This window comes from Gossypium raimondii, chromosome 8, assembly GCF_025698545.1.
Source record: "Gossypium raimondii isolate GPD5lz chromosome 8, ASM2569854v1, whole genome shotgun sequence".
Taxonomy (NCBI): Eukaryota; Viridiplantae; Streptophyta; class Magnoliopsida; order Malvales; family Malvaceae; genus Gossypium; species Gossypium raimondii.
Window position 1 is genome coordinate 909026 of NC_068572.1, and position 19680 is coordinate 928705.

Here is a 19680-nt window from a genome sequence, read left to right on the forward strand (position 1 = left end):
TTTTTAAAAGAAGAGATATTTGGGGGGGGGGGGGGAGGGGTCTAATTCTGTAATTTTCTTATAGTTGGGTATTGAAAGCTGTTGTTGTTTCCTAGATATTATATTATATCACCATTGCTTCTTGGTCACTTTCATGTTGATTCGAGGAATATAACAGCATGTTGTTTATTTGATTATGACCCGAAATTAAAAACTCGATTTGCTTAATCTTCACATAAACTTGATTTAATCGATTTGAATTGAAAAATAAAAGAAAATCGAATCAAATTCAAACACAATGGTCGTAATTCGAAACAACAAAAAAATCTTAATAATTTAAGATGAACTAAATTTGAAATGATTAAAATCCGAAATGACTCAACCCTGTAATGTTCTAATCCAAAAAAACTTGAGCCTTAGACTAGAATGGACCAAACCATAAATAACATAAACTCAAAATTGAACCAAAAATTTTAAAACCCAAACTGATATGACAAGATAAAAATCTAATTGAATGATTGAAATTGGAAGAGAGAAATTATAGGGAAAAAAAGAATTCGTACCAAAAACACAATCACAAATCCTTTCTCTTAACAGCAACGCAATTAGCGCGATTCAAACTCAGGCCATATCTGGGACGGTGAACAAATCATTTAATATAATTGAATTTAGCTTTAACAAATATGTCTTAGACTGGCCCAAAATAATGAAAGAAATTATTCATGGACTTCCTCAATTTGGGCTCACCAATGGCACACTTAATATATGTGAAAATATATGAAAAAAATTTGGTTAAAGTACCTAGGAGGTCCCTATATGATAGGGGTTAGATCAAATTAGTTCATCTATTATTAAATGGATCAATTTAGCTCCTATACTGTTAAAAGAATCAAAAAGTAATAGGATTAACATTTTGTTTAAAAATATCTTAAAATTATTATTTTTCATTTGCATTTCAATTCCAAACAAAAGATTTTATTTATAAAACTATAAAACTTTAAAAATATTAACTCATTAAACAATAAATGATATATTTTAAACAATAAATGTTACCTCTATTCTAATTTGACTTTATTTGATCATTTTAATAGTAGAGGGACTAATTTAATCTAATCTCTATAATTTAAGGACCTTTCAAATACTTTCACGAAAAAATTAAGAAAACATGAATAAGAAAAAAATTATTGAGTGGTGCCTGAGAGGCACCTCTATTATAGGGACATGGTCAAATTAATCCTCTACTTTTAAATGGATCAATTTAATCCTTATATTTTTAAAAAGAAACAAATAAGGCAAAATTAGAATATAGTTAACATTTACCGTTTGAAAAATATGATCTACGGTTTAATAGAATTAATATTTTAAATTTTTTATGGTTCAATTAACAAATAAAATTGGCTTTTAAAACTATACACAATTTCCTACTTGGATCATTTTTCAACTATTGACTAAAAAATTATTATTGAAATTGGACCAGATTAATCTATTGAGCTAATTGTATCGAGAATTTGTGACCTAATTGATATGATACACTAAATGAAATAATTCAGAAAATCGATTTAATTGATAAAAATTGAATTTTCAAGAATTTTAAAAGTTTAAGAGTCATTGTTGTAAACCATTAGGGTTAGAAAAAATAGGATTTTATGTTACTTAATTGTAGCAATTAACAAATAGTAATCTAATACACATAACACGCATGTATAATAAACAATTAATTTTACAATTGTAATCAGAGCACCAATTAATTTTTATATGAAGTTTTAATAAATATATTTATTACATAATTTTTTCACTTATATCGTAAGCGTGTAAAAATTTTAATATATATTTAAATCCACTAAGTCATTCCATCTAATACAAGGGGAGTTTCACTTGATAGAGACTTGGTTGATTGTAGTTGAGGAGGGTTGACTCTTTCAAGAGAAGTCGTCAAAGTATCAATCGTCAGGCAACTAACTAGATCCACAAAATCAAGGGTATTGTATGTTGGAAAAAAATCTGATTCGAAAACGGTTTTCTTGCATAGCGGAAAATTATAATTTTGAAAATCAAGCCGGTTTATGATATTTATAGCAATAAACCCTTTACTGTAATTACACCTGTATTTTCGGCTCGACGGATCCTTGTCGTTCCTGACATTCAACCGAATGGTCTTCTTTGTTATTCTTGTACCACCAATTGCTTCAAGTGTGGGCTCAAATGGATTCAAATTAAACACTAATTCGAATCAAATATACTAGGGTTTGTCGTCCCATATATTTAGTATGAGGGGATTTTGGGCTTCTCTCATATCGGATCCAATTATAAGTATTTCTTAGACTTTTAACCCAGTACTTTATAATTAAATCCAACCCAATACTTATTTTTCTATTTTCCAAAATAAACATCATAAATTAATTTAAATAAATTAATAAATTTTCCAATTAAATAATTTACTCAACTCGATTCTAGTTCTGTTAAAATCATTGCAACTTTACCGTAAAAGAATCTATGAGAAAATATATTTAATATTTCTATATTCAATGGATTCATAATGACCAATTAATTTAATTATATTTTGAACTTCAATTATTTAATTAAATAATAAATCAGAAATCCATAAATTAAATTTTCAGGTCATTTCCATTTAGAGAAAATCACATTCATTTCCGAATGTTTTTAATTTCTCTAACTTTACCATTTCTATCTATTTATGTTCATTTGATTCAATATACAATTTATTTTCGGTTTCAACGAGCTAACGGATGGACCAATTGAACATATGTGATTAGAGCTCAAATGATTTATAACTAAATTCCAACTTTTCGCCTATTAGTTATAAACTCATTTAATCACGAAGTCATTCCACTATAGCATTATAAATGAGCTCTCCCTAATAACATATCATTACAAAAGCAACTCGATCAGTGCTCATCCAATTACCTTGTCATAAGTGTGTTGCCCTCATAAGATACCTTTAATCTCTTTGGGATAAATTCATTCTCCCAAGATGATCCTATTTTATCTTATGATAACCATTACATCTTCTTTCATGAAAAGTCAATTACTATTAAATAGTAATTTGGTTATTCATCATAAAGATGAACGATCTGTAACCACGTTTACTTTTCATCTACCATGTAATGCCAATGAGAGGATATCATTTACTTATATCTCTGGCTATGAATTTTACTATTGTGATTGATGCTACATACCATAGAAGTCATATACCCAACGCACTAGCTTTCGGTTCTTTATCTATTTGAGCTCAGGATTTTACTTACATTAAAATAAACGAGTCATGCATACATAGTTCGTCATCCACTTAGGATTAAGGTGTGCCACACTCTGAACGTCATAAGTAAATAAATCTATAAATAGATTCAAAATTTATTCTTTTTGGGTCTAGTCTGATGTACTGCCAATCTAGTTAGTTGCATCTATATTTCTATCTTTTGGGAGTTATCCGTTCCGATGCCCAAGACAAGACATCTCCCTAATTGGACTTGATAACGACATATTTGTAACACCCCAAATCTGGCCTAGACATTATGGCCGAATCTACAGATGTCACAAAGAAGGGTTTGAAAATAGAGTTGTTTCGATAAAGCCTTGTAACCCTTATTCATTAAAACTGTTATTGAAAACGTCCGTTAAGCAATTCATTGTCAAAACATAATTTATGGCGAAAGTCTTAGAAATCGTTATATTTAATAATCTCAATTGTAATAAATTTTTTTAAAAAACTGTTATTTTATAGTAAAACCATGTTTTTGAAGTCGATCACCGCTAATAAAAAGTCAACTCAAAATCTAAATCCCAAAATAAATTCAAACAGTCCGGAGAGTTCATAATTTACAAAACTCCCAGAAAACAATTATTAATTAAATAAATAAATATCAAAATTTTAAGCAGTACGAACTCGTGGTCACCGCAAGGCTTCGTCACACCAATCCGCCTAAGTCTGTGGATTATGTGAACAGAACATACAAAGTATGTGAGTTTTCGTAAACTCAATGTGTAACCCAACAGACGTTAGACATGCAACTCATACAGATATCACATATACAGTCAGATTCGGACCTAAGTCCTTTACAGATACAGATGACAGAATCAAATATGCAGAAGAGATATACAAAATCCTACCCGCATCCTCTACACACCAACTCCGACCATCACAACACACCATGTAGGGTTAAAAACACTCACCCATCCCTACACACCATATCGTGCTGCTACGACACATATCCGATAAAGTGCAGCCAAACTGCCAGAATATATGCGATGAACGCCATACAGAACACTTCCTTCACATATGTAAAACCCACCCCAGTCACAGATACATATATGCAAATTAGAGGTGCTCATGGGTCGGGCGCCCCGGCCCGGCCCGACTGCCCGCCCGAAATATGGGAAGGTTTGGGTAAAAATATAGGCTCGAAATATGGGCTTGGGCAAAAAATGAGGCCCGATTAAAAAGCGGGCAGGCCTCAAGCACCACTTTTTGGCCTGCCCTTACCGAATATAATAAATATTTTATTTTTAAAATTTTTTAATTTTAAAATACTTTTAAAATACTTTTTTAAATTTTTTAATTTTAAAATATTTTAAAATACTTTTAATTTTTTAATTTTAAAATATTTTTAAAATACTTTTTAAAATTTTTGTTTTAATTTTAAAATAAATTTTTGTATTTATTTAAAAACGGGCAGGCCCAGGGCTTATGATTTTTTTCCTGGTGAGCACAGGCAAAATTCTAGGCCCATATTTGGGCAGGCAGGCCGAGCCTAGGACACTGGTCGAAATTTTTTCGGGCCCAGGCAACCCTACCATGAGCACCTCTAATGCAAATACAGTAATTCCATGCATAACATGTTTATATACGAATTTCATATATATAATTAACAGATCAATCGAACATACATAACAGTGTCCAACTCAAAGAAGAATAACAGAACACATAATTTTAGGGTTTGGTTAGCCCTTATTGACCCTACGGTAGGCCTACAGTCGATCAAAATGACCCATGCGACCCTAGGGAAAATTTCAGAATTATGGGCCCACATGCCCAACTTGGCCTAGCTCGTGTGGCCCACACCACCATACCCACACCACCATACTGCCGTGTCTTGCGCACGGCCATACCTTCGTCGATCACTCGACCAGGCACATGCCCGTGTGGCATCGATAGATTGGTTTTTCAGCTATTTTTGAAGCTCGATTTTCTGCGTTTCGGGTACACACCTGGTACAGTTTTGAGGCGAAAACAATCTCGAGCCTTCTGAAACCTAAAAAAGAGTACCCAACATCGATTTAGTAGATTGATTAACGAATTCGAAACAAAAATCAACACAAAACCGACTTACCACTGATGACAAACCACCTCTAACGCGTACTAAACCGTACTCCACAATCAAACCAAAAGGAGAACTCGACAATTCCCTACTCCACAATCAAACCAAAAGGAGAACTCGACAATTCCAACAGCACGATTGAACAATGGATTCACGAGTCGAATCGAAAGAGAACCGAAATAAAGGGTTGCAGAGAAGGAGAAAAGAAACGTCAGAAAGGGGGAAAACAGAAGAAATTTGACATCATATTTTTTTAGAGGAGAGAGAAAAATTTTAGCAAAAAAATAGAAATAAAATAAAAAAATAAAAGATAACCCCCAAATCCCTTATTTTTCTCCCACTAACCCACAAACTCATAACTCCTCCAGAATTTAAGCTTTACGGAAACTTTATTAGACAATCGAGCAAAAATTAACATCCATGCTTGTGTAAAGATTCAAACACAAGACCTCTAACACACTAACTCCCATACCACTCAAACTAGCAAACTCATTTTGATATAGATTAACAGACAATTTTCTATAAGCTTCCTCAACAAGGGTAAGGCTTGGATCAAAAATAACAAAATTGCCAAAGTGAGAATTGAACCCAAGACCTCACACACATACCTAAAACACTTAATTACTGAAGTAGATACACATTTATATTAAATACTTATAGAAACAAAAAAAATTTATTCAGGGCGTTACAATATTAATCTTTCAATCAGTTTGCTCATTTTTTATTAGATTAAGGACATGTTTAGATTCGTCTACAATATAAGTTGTCTTTTCGTATTACGATTCGACCATGTAATACCGCTTAGTATTAGTTAAACTTTAGACAATTAATGAGCTAATATTTGCTTTATATGCAAAAACACGCGAGGACAATATACAAAGAGTATTAATGTAATTCGTGAATAATATTATTAATCAATCTATTCGAAAAAAGTACAAGTGTACATAGATGAAAATACTATACTTAGGGCACCAAATTCAACATTGTACCCGTATTAAGATTTTATCCCCAGCTTCTGTGAAGAGTTGTGCATGTTTCACGTAGCTCAGGTGACACGATGCTTGCAAGTATGTTGCCTTAAGCCTAAGTTAGTGGCTCAAATCCCCTTGCACGCATTCTCCATAATTAATATTACGCACAATACTAACACCTCTTTCGTGAACTTTTAGGGGTCATCTCTTCTCCAATAGAGGCGTCCTCCTCTATGAATCGTACACAGCTTTCCACAGAGACTAAAGACAAACCCCCAACATGAGGGCAATACCTTCAGTTGTTGAACCCGACGGATAACACTTTAAATACTTATCCTAAATGAGTCGAGCCCCTCAACAATTCCTTTCACATAAAGTTTGATGCTTATTCATATGTCATCATGAAATTCACTCACAATTCACAAAAATTATAAGAAAACTAAAGTCATAATTAAGTTGATTTTTCTTATAAAGAATAGCCCATGGGAGAATTAAACCAAAAAAGAAAGACCAATGGGAAATTATTTTGACCATGTATTAAAAATTTAATTTTTTGGTACCATATTTTAAAAAAGAAATTATTAAACTATGAGTTTTTCAAAAGTCTAAGTCCTATAATTTAATATAAATTAACCTAAAAGTTTTGTCACATATCACGTTTATTAATTAAAATTAGATCACATTAATATTTATATATTTTATTATTTAAATGAAGATAATTTATTTTATTATATGAATGGGACCTGCTACAAGTGGATTGCAATTTTGTAATTTATTTATTTATTGGTACAAAGAAGAGGGAAATGACTTGTTCAAATAATTCCAACATTTTATTTTCGATTTAATAGCATAGAAAATACAGTAAAATGTTTAACAAAATAAAACGATAGTCGATTGGGTCTTAGCTTAATTGGTATGGGTATTGTTGTTAATGCAGAAGGATGTAAGTTTGAATGTGTTAAACCGCATTATCTTCTTATTTATGAGTTGGGGAGAAGTTATGGGTACTTTTTAAGCATTGTGTCAAAAATTTTACTCAAAATCACCTTTTAAAGATGATTATACGAATCAACCGAACAAAAACTCATACAAATTTTGTAAGATTGAAATAATATATATACATATATATATATATATATATATATATATATATATATATATTTGCTTACACCTATTCTAAGTTTAATTAGTGGGGAAGACTATTCCTACAATTCTAGATCACCATCTTTGTTCCACAAAAACACTGAAACCTACTGTCTCCCACTTATAATTTTTCCCCCTTTGTGTGTTGTGTCTAAGACTTTGGGACATATCATGAGGCAGACTTTGGGATATATCATGAGGCTGACGCCATTGACATAAACGTTAGGCATTTTATTATGGGTAAATTACTACCAACATCACTAAATTATTAGTAAGTTTATATTTTAGTTACTCAACTTTAAAAAGTTATAAAATGATCACCGAACTATTTAAAAGTTTTTATTTGAGTTGTTGAGATGTTAAAATTGATATTGTACGACCTTCTCTGTTTGCACTGCTAGAGCCAGACAATAATGGTAGTGCCCCCCTCCCCAAAAAAAATTTAGGAAAATTCTATTTCCCGCTTGAAATTTTTAGAAAATTTTCATTTCTCTCTTGAAGTTTTTAGAAAATTTTAATTAGTCCCCCAAATTTTGAAAATTCTAATTATAACTTTTGATTTTTTAAAAATAAAATTTAATTAAGCTCTCTTAAAATACTTGGAAATTCTCATTAATCTCACAAAAAAAATTTAAAATTAATTAGACCCTCCAATTTTTTCTTTTTTAAAATGTATCATTAAACTCCTAAATTTTTTAAAATTTTACTAGCCCCCTCAAACTTTGTCCCAAGATCTACTACCACCATGCACTGCCTGTACCAACGGAAAGCTCTCCTTCCTCTTTTCTTCTGCAATTCAACTTTTTAGTTTAGTGATTTAAATGAAAACTTTTAAATAGTTCAGTGACCATTTTGTAACATATTAAAGTTGAATAACCAAAATATAAACTTATTAATAATTTAGTGACCTTAAGTGCAGTTTACCCTTTATTTATATTTTTTTTGGGTAATCCATTGATGTACTTTATTTCCACCATTTTGTGTTGAATTTGCAGCATTCTTAATTTCAACATTGAAGGTTGAAAAAAAATTGAAAAAAAAGGCAAAAGAATTTTGGGGTTTCCTTTTTAAGCTGTTTTTTTAGTGTTTCGCTAACGGTCTGTGTGGGGTAATAGAAAAACTCAATGCTAGCTGCAGTCAATTTAAGACCATTTTTGCCCTAAAACCGCGTCGGTCTTTTTCTATACATCTATACATATAATACTGTGTTGGGATCGAGATAAAATTTTCAAAAAAGAGTATGGGGTCAATGCTGAAAAGTTTGGTGTTAAAATGGTTTAAATTGAATATTTAATTTTTTTGGAGGGGTCAAAAATGAAAATTGTCCATTTGGCTAAAGCTAAAAAGGACTCAATTCAAGTGTTTATACTTAAGAGGGATTAAAAGTGAAATTATACCATTTAGGCTCCTAAGACTGAAATCAACTTTGAATTTTATAAGTTAACTACATTAAATGTTTTCAATTTATTGTTTAAATTTTAAATCAATATGTACATTTTATAACGGTTTAATTGAGTTTTCAAAATACTAGTCCGGTCATCGATTTAGGTTTTAAATGTTAGCTTGATGTGAACATAAATAAAACATGTGAATCAGATTGTAAACACGCATGTATCTATATGTTAAAAAAACAAATGTCAATAAAATTTAAGTGATATAATTTTTTTTCTTTTAACTTGTCGGATCCAAATTATCCATTTCTGTTTGGAGTCAATATAAGATTATAAAATTTGAGGGGGGACAAAACTAAAAATCATGAGTTAAAAATGCTTAAATTAATTAATCAATTTTTCAAAAGACTAAAATTACGAAATTTCCATTTAACAAAAAATTAAAAAATTAAATTGAATCTTTTCAATTTTGAGAGGACCTAAAAAGCAATTTAGCAAAGGAGACCAAGGTCGCTGCCTGCCCCCTTTAGCTACATCCCTGGCTAGTATACACACATGTTCAAAATTTTGAGGTAATATTTAATGTCCAAGTTAATAAATGACCTAACAAAAGAACTTGATTGATACGATATTGGTATTATAAGGACTCAATTAAAATATTTTAAAATTTAAATACCAATATAAAATCTAACCATAGTTTGAGGATGTTTGTTGCAATTAACCCTACATATTCTATAATCTTTTATACCATATCTGAAGGTCAAAGTTTCTAAAAACAACTTGGCCGACATGAAAATGTCAAATATAGATAATCATCAATTTTGTTATGAAAAATCTTAGGTTTTTTTTTTCAGCTTTATAGTTCATCTTCCACTAGTTTTTGTTGGTCTTTCACGCCATCCATGCAACATCCATCCATCCATACATACACATACATTATCTTAACCGTTTCACAATAGCTCGTCGTTATGTAGTGTACATCCATTCATCTATCCATCCATACGTACATTACTTTAACCGTTTCACAATGACTGACCGTTACATAATGTACATAAACTGAAATATAGATAACCGTCGGTCAAATCTTGAATTTCGAATATCCAACCTCAAACCTCGTTTAAATAAAAATTTAGTGGAAAAGTATTAAAGTAATGGTTGGATTATTTTGTAAAATAGTAAAAATATGAATAATGAGTTAATAAGAGATGTAGTTTTGTTTTTTAAAAAGTTAAATTACTTTTTATAACCTTATAAATATTTATTATTTATTATATTATTTGGGTTTTCGTGTATTTTTTAATTGCGTCGGTGTTAGTGAGTTAAGTGATACCAACTTAATCTAAAGTTTTATTATAAGTATCGAAATCCTATTACACACGTATGCGTATTGAAACCACAAATTTAGAATATAGATGTGCGTTTAAAATAACATACAATAAATAATAAAACGTATGGTTTGAGGCCATCATAATAATAATAATAATTATAATTTAAAAAGAATGGGTGTTTCAGAAATTCATAATTGAGTTGGTGATCGATTAAGGATGACACCAACTCAATAAAGTGTTTAAATAATATTATAGATAAGTATAGATTAACTCTATTAAAAATAAATGACGCTTTTAAAACCGTGAATATTAACTCAAATAAATTTTTGTTTTATTTTATTCTTTTTACGGGCACAAAATTAAAATTTTTATTTAATATTATAAGGACTAATTTAAATCAATCTCTATAATAGAGGGACCAAGAATTACATTTACTTAAATTTCTAACCAGTTTTCCACCTAATGGTTTTTTTTTTTTTTGCAATTTCTTCCACACTCCACTGCTGTCTTAAAAGAGTCTTTTCCGCGTGGACCTTAAAATAAAAAAATAAATAAATATTTATTTATTTATTTATTTTGGACAAGTCACCAAATGCTAGTTTTGCTTTTACACATCATATAGCTACTTGAAAGTGATTCGACTTTCACTCGAAAAAAATTCGAATTTAATTTGATCATTATTAAATCGAGATCAAGCTATCGGTCGGATTAAATTCAAGCATTTTAATACTCGATTCGAATAGCTTATGAGTCTATTCAATTTTTTTCATTTTAATATCCATATTTATAAAATTATATTTTACCCTTATTATACAAAAAATTAACTGTGGAAGAGTTCTGTTCGACTCAATTACACTTCTAATAATGAAATTATATTTTACCCTTATATACATATTATGGAATTATATTTTCATGTTAATCCTTATCGAACTCCAACTTATTATTATTTAAATTCAGCTCGACTTAGTTACACTTCAAATAATAAATGTCACCTCACTAAAGTTGAATTTTCCTTCCCATAAAGAAAATGAAAAGATAAAAGAAAATGCACAAAGTTGCTATTTTGATTTCGGATTTGAAATTTTATGCTTAATTACTATAAATTTAAATTATTTTAAGTTTAATTTTTTTAAAATTGAGTTAAATGATTTTAAATTATTAAATTTTTTATGATAAAATCAAATTTTCGAGTTGAATTTTAGAAATTTAAGAGTCATTATCATAAAGTCCATTAGGGTTAGAAATAATAGGATTTTTTGTATGACTTAATTATAAACCAAGTGTGGACCACTTCGAATTTTGGCTGCCTAAAATTACTCATAGCCCATCCTCAACCCATAAATAGGAGGATAATGCACTTCAACACACTCAAACCCACGGCTTCCTGCATTGGCAACAATGCATATGCTAATCGAGCTAAAACTCAGTTAAAATGGTTAGTGTTTTTGTAGGAAATATCAAATTTTAAAAAAATAACATTTTTTTAGATATTTAATTATTTTAAATGTTTTATTGAATTATTTTCATGAGTCAACCAAGACTATATCAATTACAAAATTACTAAAATACCTTTTTCTTATACAAATTAAGTTATACTTTTATAATGGTATTTTGTCTTTTTCTTATATTATAAATCAATGGAATTTTAGTCATAATGAGATTTGAACACATAACAATTAACACCTCTCTCAAAGCATCAATTAATTTTTATATGATTTTTAATAAATATATTTATTATATAATTCTTTTACTTAAATCATAAATATACCGTAAATCTAGTATATATTTTAGTTCACCGCGTCCTTCCATTTAATACAAGGAGAGTTTCTCTTGTCAAGGAAATAAAATTTTTAAGTAGTGAAATGGATTATCTGGGCGAATCGAGCTGAACAGGAAATTGATTTCTTTTTCTAAAATCGGGTCATAGTTCGATTTGACCCATGAATATATTTTTTATACAATGTCTACTTCTATCCATAACCCCAAATCTTTAAATCGAAAGAAAAATGCATTTACGAGTGGTCGAACCCACATACACCTTGTTGTTGCAATAACAATGGTGCCAACCAAATTAAGACTCAATTACACCCAATCAAATAATGATTTAAAAACTAAAATTCTATATAAATATTAATATAAAATTTTTTTTAATATGTATTTTTACCAAATTTTATTTTTAGTTTCTCAATATATCTACCGGAGCGAACCTAGTAACTAATCATTCGCATTCGATAGGTCCATTAAGGGGTAGATGTTCACGAGTTTTAAAACTGTTCCGTACCCAGAGCAAAAATCAAATCCTTGACCACTAACTAAGATAGGAGAAACACTTATCATCTCACCTAACTCTCGTAGTTTTTTACCATTGTTTCAATACGTAAATATAAAAAGAAAAGTTTAAAAAAAAAATAGGTCATGGGTCATGAGGTCAACAAAGAAGGAAGGGTTTTTCAAACTAGAAATGGTCGTTTTTAGAAGACAAAAAAGCCAAAAGAAATGTAAAAACATAACCCAAAAAAATTTGTGAAAGACATAGAAAGCAGCCAGACCAGACACCAATGTAGACATTTTTTTTTTGTTAATTTAATGATGTCATTTTTTTAATTTTTTTATTTGGGCTTATTTCTTCTATAAATAATACCCCATTTCAATGCAAAAAAAAACCCCACAAAAATTTCCTATCAACATATTATGATCATCATCCTATACCTCTTCTTTTTTTCTCTCATTTAAGTCCATTTCTTCTTTTACACTAAAATCTTCCCATATGTTTAAGATGGAATGTAGAGAAGCAACCCCGTCCGCCGTTGCTTCTCCGAATTCTTCGAACCCGTCATCCCCTTCGACACCTACGTCTCCGCCGGTCGTCATTAGTCCTTGTGCTGCTTGCAAGATTTTGAGGCGAAGGTGTGCCGATAAATGCATGTTGGCCCCGTATTTCCCTCCAACCGAACCGGCTAAGTTCACCAACGCTCATCGGGTTTTTGGTGCTAGCAACATAATCAAGTTCTTGCAGGTAGTTTATTGATAGTTTTACTAGGAGATTTTCCATGTGAAGAGTAATGGCTAGTTGTACCAGTGTGAAATGCTTAAAAGGTTTTCACTTTTCTTTTGGAGAAATAAAAGGACTTTTACTTTACGAAAATTAAAAAAGTTAGTCCCTCTATTTTAATTTGTTAGGTTTCAACCCTCGTACTTTACAAAAATCGAAAGTTAGTCCAATTGTTGATAAACAGAATTGTTAGTTTTCAAGTTATTGATATCACCCAACTGGACTAACTTCTCGATTTTTGTAACAAAACAGGGATTAATTTCTCAATTAAACCCTAATAAACTCAATTTGTATTAAGTCAAAATTGAATAAAAAAATTTTGAGTCGACTCAACCGAACCCGAACTAAAATATTTTTAGAACATCTTCTTCTAACCTTTTTTTTTTTTTTTAATACGTTTAGGCCTAACATTGCTCATTCTATTAAATGAATGCTTTATATCAAACAGCAATATGAAAAGCTAGTTTTGAATTGATTTGTTCATATTAGGTAGAATTACATATGGTGCATGTGCTAACGACCCCACTTTATTTCAGCAAATGTTGACACTTCCTAATTACATTTTCTTTGACTATGTCAACAATTATTCGTACCCAATTTCTTTTTATCGATCTGATGTCTTGATATTCAGTAGTTACATTGTGCCCCAATTAAATCTGGAGTTAAATCGTGTCAGACTCTAGAGGCAAAGCAAGAAATGTTTTTAAAGGTTGAGATTAAGTTATATGTTTTTGTGAGAGTTAAAATGCAATTTCATTATTGTGTTGGCTTATATCTAATTTATGGTTTTCAAAAGGACTAAATCAAAATTCTAGAATTTTTTAAAGGCCAAACTATAATTTTATCATATACTAAATTAAGATTTTAGATATTTCAAAAGGACTAAAATAGAAATTTTCTATTTTAAGAGACCAAGGCATAGCCTACCCCTCCTTTTGCCCTTATCGGACCCATCAAACTTCAACTCAAAACCTTATACTTCTGCATGTTGAATTTCTTCACTACATTGAGTTCTCTTCATCAATGATATTTGATTTTTTTTTCCCACACATTAAGGCCTATTCATTTGTTTACTTATGGTCTTAGTTTTGAGATTAATTTGGTTCAAATTGTAGTTTTGGTCCTTTTACAATACTCAAATATGGGATTCAGTCCAAATACTTTAATTTATCATAATTTGGTCATTTTACTTTTATAATGTCATCTTTTAGTCTAAATGGTTAATATTATTAACTACTCCGATTAGAATATTATTGTGAACTTTCTTAAAATCCATTTTAACATGATGGGTCGAAAGGGTTAAATCGTGAAATTGAGATAAAAGAGGACTAAAACAATAATTTGACCTATTGATAAGAAAAGTTCGTTAAAGCCTAAAGGTGTAGGTGTAGACTTTCCTTTCGCAGTGATACTGACATGAACAGGGGCTTTGGGGAATAAAATGGTGAAATTTTATTTTAAGTCTTTCTATAAATTTAACAATTTACTTTAGCCCCCAATAACTTATATTTTTATCTACAACCCCTTTCAGGAACTTCCAGAGTCACAAAGGGCCGATGCAGTAAGTAGCATGGTGTACGAAGCTAGTGCGAGGATCCGAGACCCGGTGTACGGCTGCGCTGGGGCAATCTGCCAGTTGCAGAAGCAAGTCAACGAGCTCCAAGCACAGTTAGCCAAAGCTCAAGCCGAAGTGGTCAACATGCAGCTACAACAAGCGAACCTCGTGGGGGCTTTGCTTTGCATGGAGGCGACTGCGCCGCCTCCTCAACCGCATCCCCAACAACTCGCCGTCGACACCTTCATGTGTAGCCCACAAAGCTACCATAGCAATCCCGGCTTCATCGACGACGACGACGACAACAACAACCTAGGATCCTTATGGGAGCCTCTTTAGACATAACTGATGTCAAAGGTCCCATGAAACTCTTCTAAAGGAGAAGTTGAAGGACATTAGATTAATAAAGGCCAAGTTACGATTCTAGTCCCTCTATTATACTCAAATTTCATATTTAATCCTTATACTTTAATTTGACATAAAATTATTCTAATTTACTTTTATAATGTCATTAGTTAGTCTAAATAATTATCACCGTTAATTATTCTAGTTAAAATATTGGCATGGCTTTCTCGTAAAAGACACTTCTTTCAACACAAAGTAATTCATGTTAACATGATGAGTTGAAAGGAAAGCTTCTAAAAAAAAGCCACATCAACATTTTAATCGGAATAACTATGATGTTAATTGTTTGAGTTACCTAATGACGCTATAAAAATAGAAGGATAAAAATATGTCAAATTAAAATATAGGGATTAAATCGCAAATTTGAGCACAGTGAAGGGATTTAAAACCATATTTGACCATTAATTAATATTTAACTTTAAACATTGGTACTAAATACTAATAGGTTATGATAACTTTGTATAGACGAAAAGATACCTCCAATTTGTTTCTAAACTTTATTTATGTGCTAATTATGAAATAACTTTTCCTTCGGTCAAATTCTAGTTTTGGTTCCTTATTCTGCTTAAATTTGAAATTTAGTCCCTTTAATTTGATTCACTCTACTTATAATATCATTGGTTACTCTAAATAGAATGATATTTTTTCTTAAAAACAGTCTGGACTAACAAATAACATTATAAAAACAGGAGGGCTAAATTATAAAAATTGAAGTATAATGACTAAATCTAACAAATTCGAGCATACTTGAAAAAACTCGCATCAATAATTCAACCATAATAGTTAAGGGCATTATTTATATGGACTAACAAATGACACTATAAAAGCAGGAGGACTAACTTATAAAAATTAAAGTATAATGACTAAATCTAACAAATTCGAGCATATTAGAGGGACTAGAATCATATATTCTGACCCTTTTTCTTTTGCATTAGACTCCCCCACTTGATTTTTTTTTTACTTACTGAAGTGGAATTATGGCATGTAAAAAGAAAACCTATAGCTAGACTCAAAATTTGGGTTTAAACCTAATTTCCACTAGTAACAAATTTTAGGTCACCCACTAATACTATTTATGATATACTTAAAAGTTTATGTTTGATTTAATTCCTTGTCAAACAAGTTTTTGACCTATCTCTATTAGTTTTCAATTCTGTTATTTGAGTCGGAACGGATTGAGAATTTATCAGTATACTGGACCGAACACAAGGGTTGAATCGATCTTTACACTGGTGAAATTAAAAAGTTTTTAGGGTTATAATTGAATTATAAAATTTTGAAATTTCAAATTTTAATTTTATCATTCATTACTTTATTTAATTACTTTTTAAAGGGCTAAAATTATTTTTTCCATTTTCTAAGGGGTCTATTTTTTAAAGGGCAAATTTATCATATATCGATTTATAAATTTATTATTCACGCGGTACTGAAAGGTTAAATTTCTATTTTTACCCCTAGACCTATGAGCTAATTGCTCGATAAAAATTAGAAATCGGGATGAAAAGTAAACCGATTGAATCGATTTTATAATTTTTAAATTATTATTGAACCGACAATTAAACTGAAAATTAATTATCTAATTTTAACAAAAATTTTTAAAAATCAAATTGAAATTAAATATGTGTGCCTAAATCAAAGTGTACTTTTCTAAATGACTAATCATTTTCCTAATACAATGAAACATTTTTCAATTTTATTTTCCTAAATTTGACTAATTAGGGTGACTAGTTTGACCTTTTGGAAGGTTCAAGAACCTTATCTCAACTAATTCACCACCACAATTTAATTTCTTTCCTTATTATTATTATTATTATTATTATTATTATTATTATTATTATTATTATTATTATTTTATGAATCGGATCATATCATAATTCAAAAATATTTTATTTAAATTTAATCTGTAAATTAATTTATTATTTAACTCGATATATGATAATTCACTTGAAAATTTCAATTTATAGGAAATTCAAATTTTAATAAATTTAATAATAAACATTAAAAAATAATTGACTTATAATTAATAAAAGTCTATACCAAAATTTTTCTTAATATTGATGGACATCCACTTAATAATAAAATATTCATAATTAATTATCACTTAATAGTCAACATTATCATAATTTATATTTTTTTATCTTAATATCATACCTATCATTTAAAGAAAAAATCTTTAATTTATGAATTTTATTTAATATTTAATTTTTTAGATATCTTGTTTTAAAATTTAAAATTTTACATTTCTCAAACAATATATTTATATTCAACCTAAACCTAAACCCGAACCCTGAACCTCGAACTCGACCCTGAACCTTGAAGTTTAGGGTTCAAGTTTGGGTTTGAGTTTCGGGTTTGGAGTTTGGGGTTCAAGATAAAAAAAATTTACTAAAATTATGTGTCAATGAGATGAAAAAAATTGTTGAAATATAATTAAATAATTAAAAAATTGTTGAAATATAATTAAATAATTAAAAAAGAACCATGAATGATGTGGTGGGAAGGGTCCATAAAATAATTTCTCCGTTAAAAAAATGATATGAATGATGTGGTGGGAAGGGTCCATAAAATAATTTCTCCGTTAAAAAAAAAAAGATTAATTAATGATTTGAATATGGATTAAAGTGTGGTTAACAGGGCACATGCAAATGTTTCAAAAACTAATGGTCCTGATTTTGAGATTTTGTCTCCTTTTTGGAATTCTGGTTTTAAATCACGTGCTTCCCACGTGATTTGATCTTTCAAATGGCTACAATAAATTTGTCATTTTTTGGTAACAAAGTTTATCTTTATTTCTATTCTTTGAAAAAGACAAAATGAAAAATCATATTTTTCCCAACATCCCATTATTTTCCATGCTCAATTTCTTTTAAAAAAATCTGATAACTTTTAACGGTAAAAGGCTTTCTCTAGTCTTTCTCAGTTTCGATATTGAGTAAATTGATCATTTAAAAAAGAATTTGCCAATTTCGAAAATGAGCAACCAATGACAATTTATCCTACTTTTAATTTGTATAATAACAAGTTTATCTTCAATGTTTACAAGTTTTGTCATTTTTGTCATAATTCTAAAACTAATCAACAAATTTAGAATCGGGACCAAATTGATAGGATATGTAAATGTTTAGGGATAAATTTATTGAATTTTTTAGAACTAAGACAACATTGAGGGTTGTTATACCAATCAAAGGTAGGATAATTTGACTAAAGAAGTTAACATCATGATTAATTGTCTTTAGTTACTCACTTTCGAAACTGAGATGGACTAAATTGCTATGTTTTTTTTTAAATAGAGCAATTTACTCGATATCAAAATCAAGAAGGATCAAAGAGGTCTTTTACCTTTTTTGCATTTATATAATGTTAATATTTTTAACCCTATAATATTAATTAAGAGGGACTAAATTGTCACATTATTCCAATACACGAACAACTGCCAAGTTCACGGATTAACTTGGACAAAAAAGGTTCAAGCCCCAATATGAGAATCGTTGTTAAGATCAAGCTCCCAAAAAGTGGATTAGCCCTAGAATTTACTTTATAAAAAGGGACAAAGTAGCATTTAGTCCCTGAACTTGAAAACTTTTCCCAACTTGGTCCCTAAATTTTTTTGTCCATGTTAATCCCGCACTTGACATGTTTTTCCAATGTGGTCTATAAAATTGAACATAGATTCCATTAAAGTATGATGACATGACACTTTGACAAAGTACCACATAATCACTTAAAAAAATTTTAAAAAAATATAAAATCTAATCGATATAAAAAATTATATATATTTAAAATAATTATGTGACAATGTGGTACAATCTCAAAATATCACATCATCACATTTTAACGGAAATCTAAATGTAAGGATCAAATTGAAAAAGCTGTCAAATTCTAAAACTAATGTGGACTAAAAAATTCGAGAATCAATATAGAAAAGATTGTCAAATTCAAAGACTAAATATTACATTATATCTTATAAAAATATAATTTTTAATTATTTTCCAATTTAATTGATTTATATCATTTCAATATGATTAAAATATCATGTGCATTGTTCCTTAGATTTTGATGATATTTTCATGGCTGAAATAACGGGCATGCCACCATGGCCATGGAGCTCCTCTCTTACCCATACTTCATTCAAAACCATATAATAATGACACCCACGTTCCAACATTTATTCCATCTTTAATTTTCGAAAATAAAAATAAAAATTTTATTCATTCAAGCATGAAAGTCTAGTCGATATTTGAGAGAATTTTAACAAAAATATTGACAAATTAGACAACAATTAGGTCGTGCTTAAAAATATGTCGGTTTATTTTCAAGTTTTAACTATATATATCCTATATATTAAGGAGATAATTGAGTTAGTGTCGTCCATCAATCGATATAAACTCAATTATGAAATTACTAAAACCCATTTTTTACAAAATAAGGAATATTGTTAATGGGTATTTGTGTCTTTTAATAATTTGATAAGTTCAGAAAAATAAGTACACGTTATAAGATTTGAACTTCAGTTTATATTT

General features: G+C 29.6%; 1 protein-coding gene across 1 annotated transcript; it reads left to right on the forward strand.

The window, feature by feature from the left end:
• Positions 1-12795: 12795 nt before the first annotated feature.
• On the forward strand, positions 12796-15252 carry LOC105790049 (LOB domain-containing protein 1). Its single transcript, XM_012617444.2, has 2 exons — positions 12796-13164; positions 14732-15252. Exons 1-2 carry the CDS (start codon positions 12916-12918, stop codon positions 15092-15094), a joined length of 612 nt encoding a protein of 203 aa, XP_012472898.1. The 5' UTR covers positions 12796-12915; the 3' UTR covers positions 15095-15252.
• Positions 15253-19680: the final 4428 nt, after the last annotated feature.

Coding starts and splice junctions, on each gene's coding strand:
- LOC105790049 (XM_012617444.2), top strand. CDS start 12,916: ATGTTTAAGATGGAATGTAGAGAAGCAACCCCGTCCGCCGTTGCTTCT. Junction 13,165..14,731: donor ACATAATCAAGTTCTTGCAG/GTAGTTTATTGA, acceptor AACCCCTTTCAG/GAACTTCCAGAGTCACAAAG.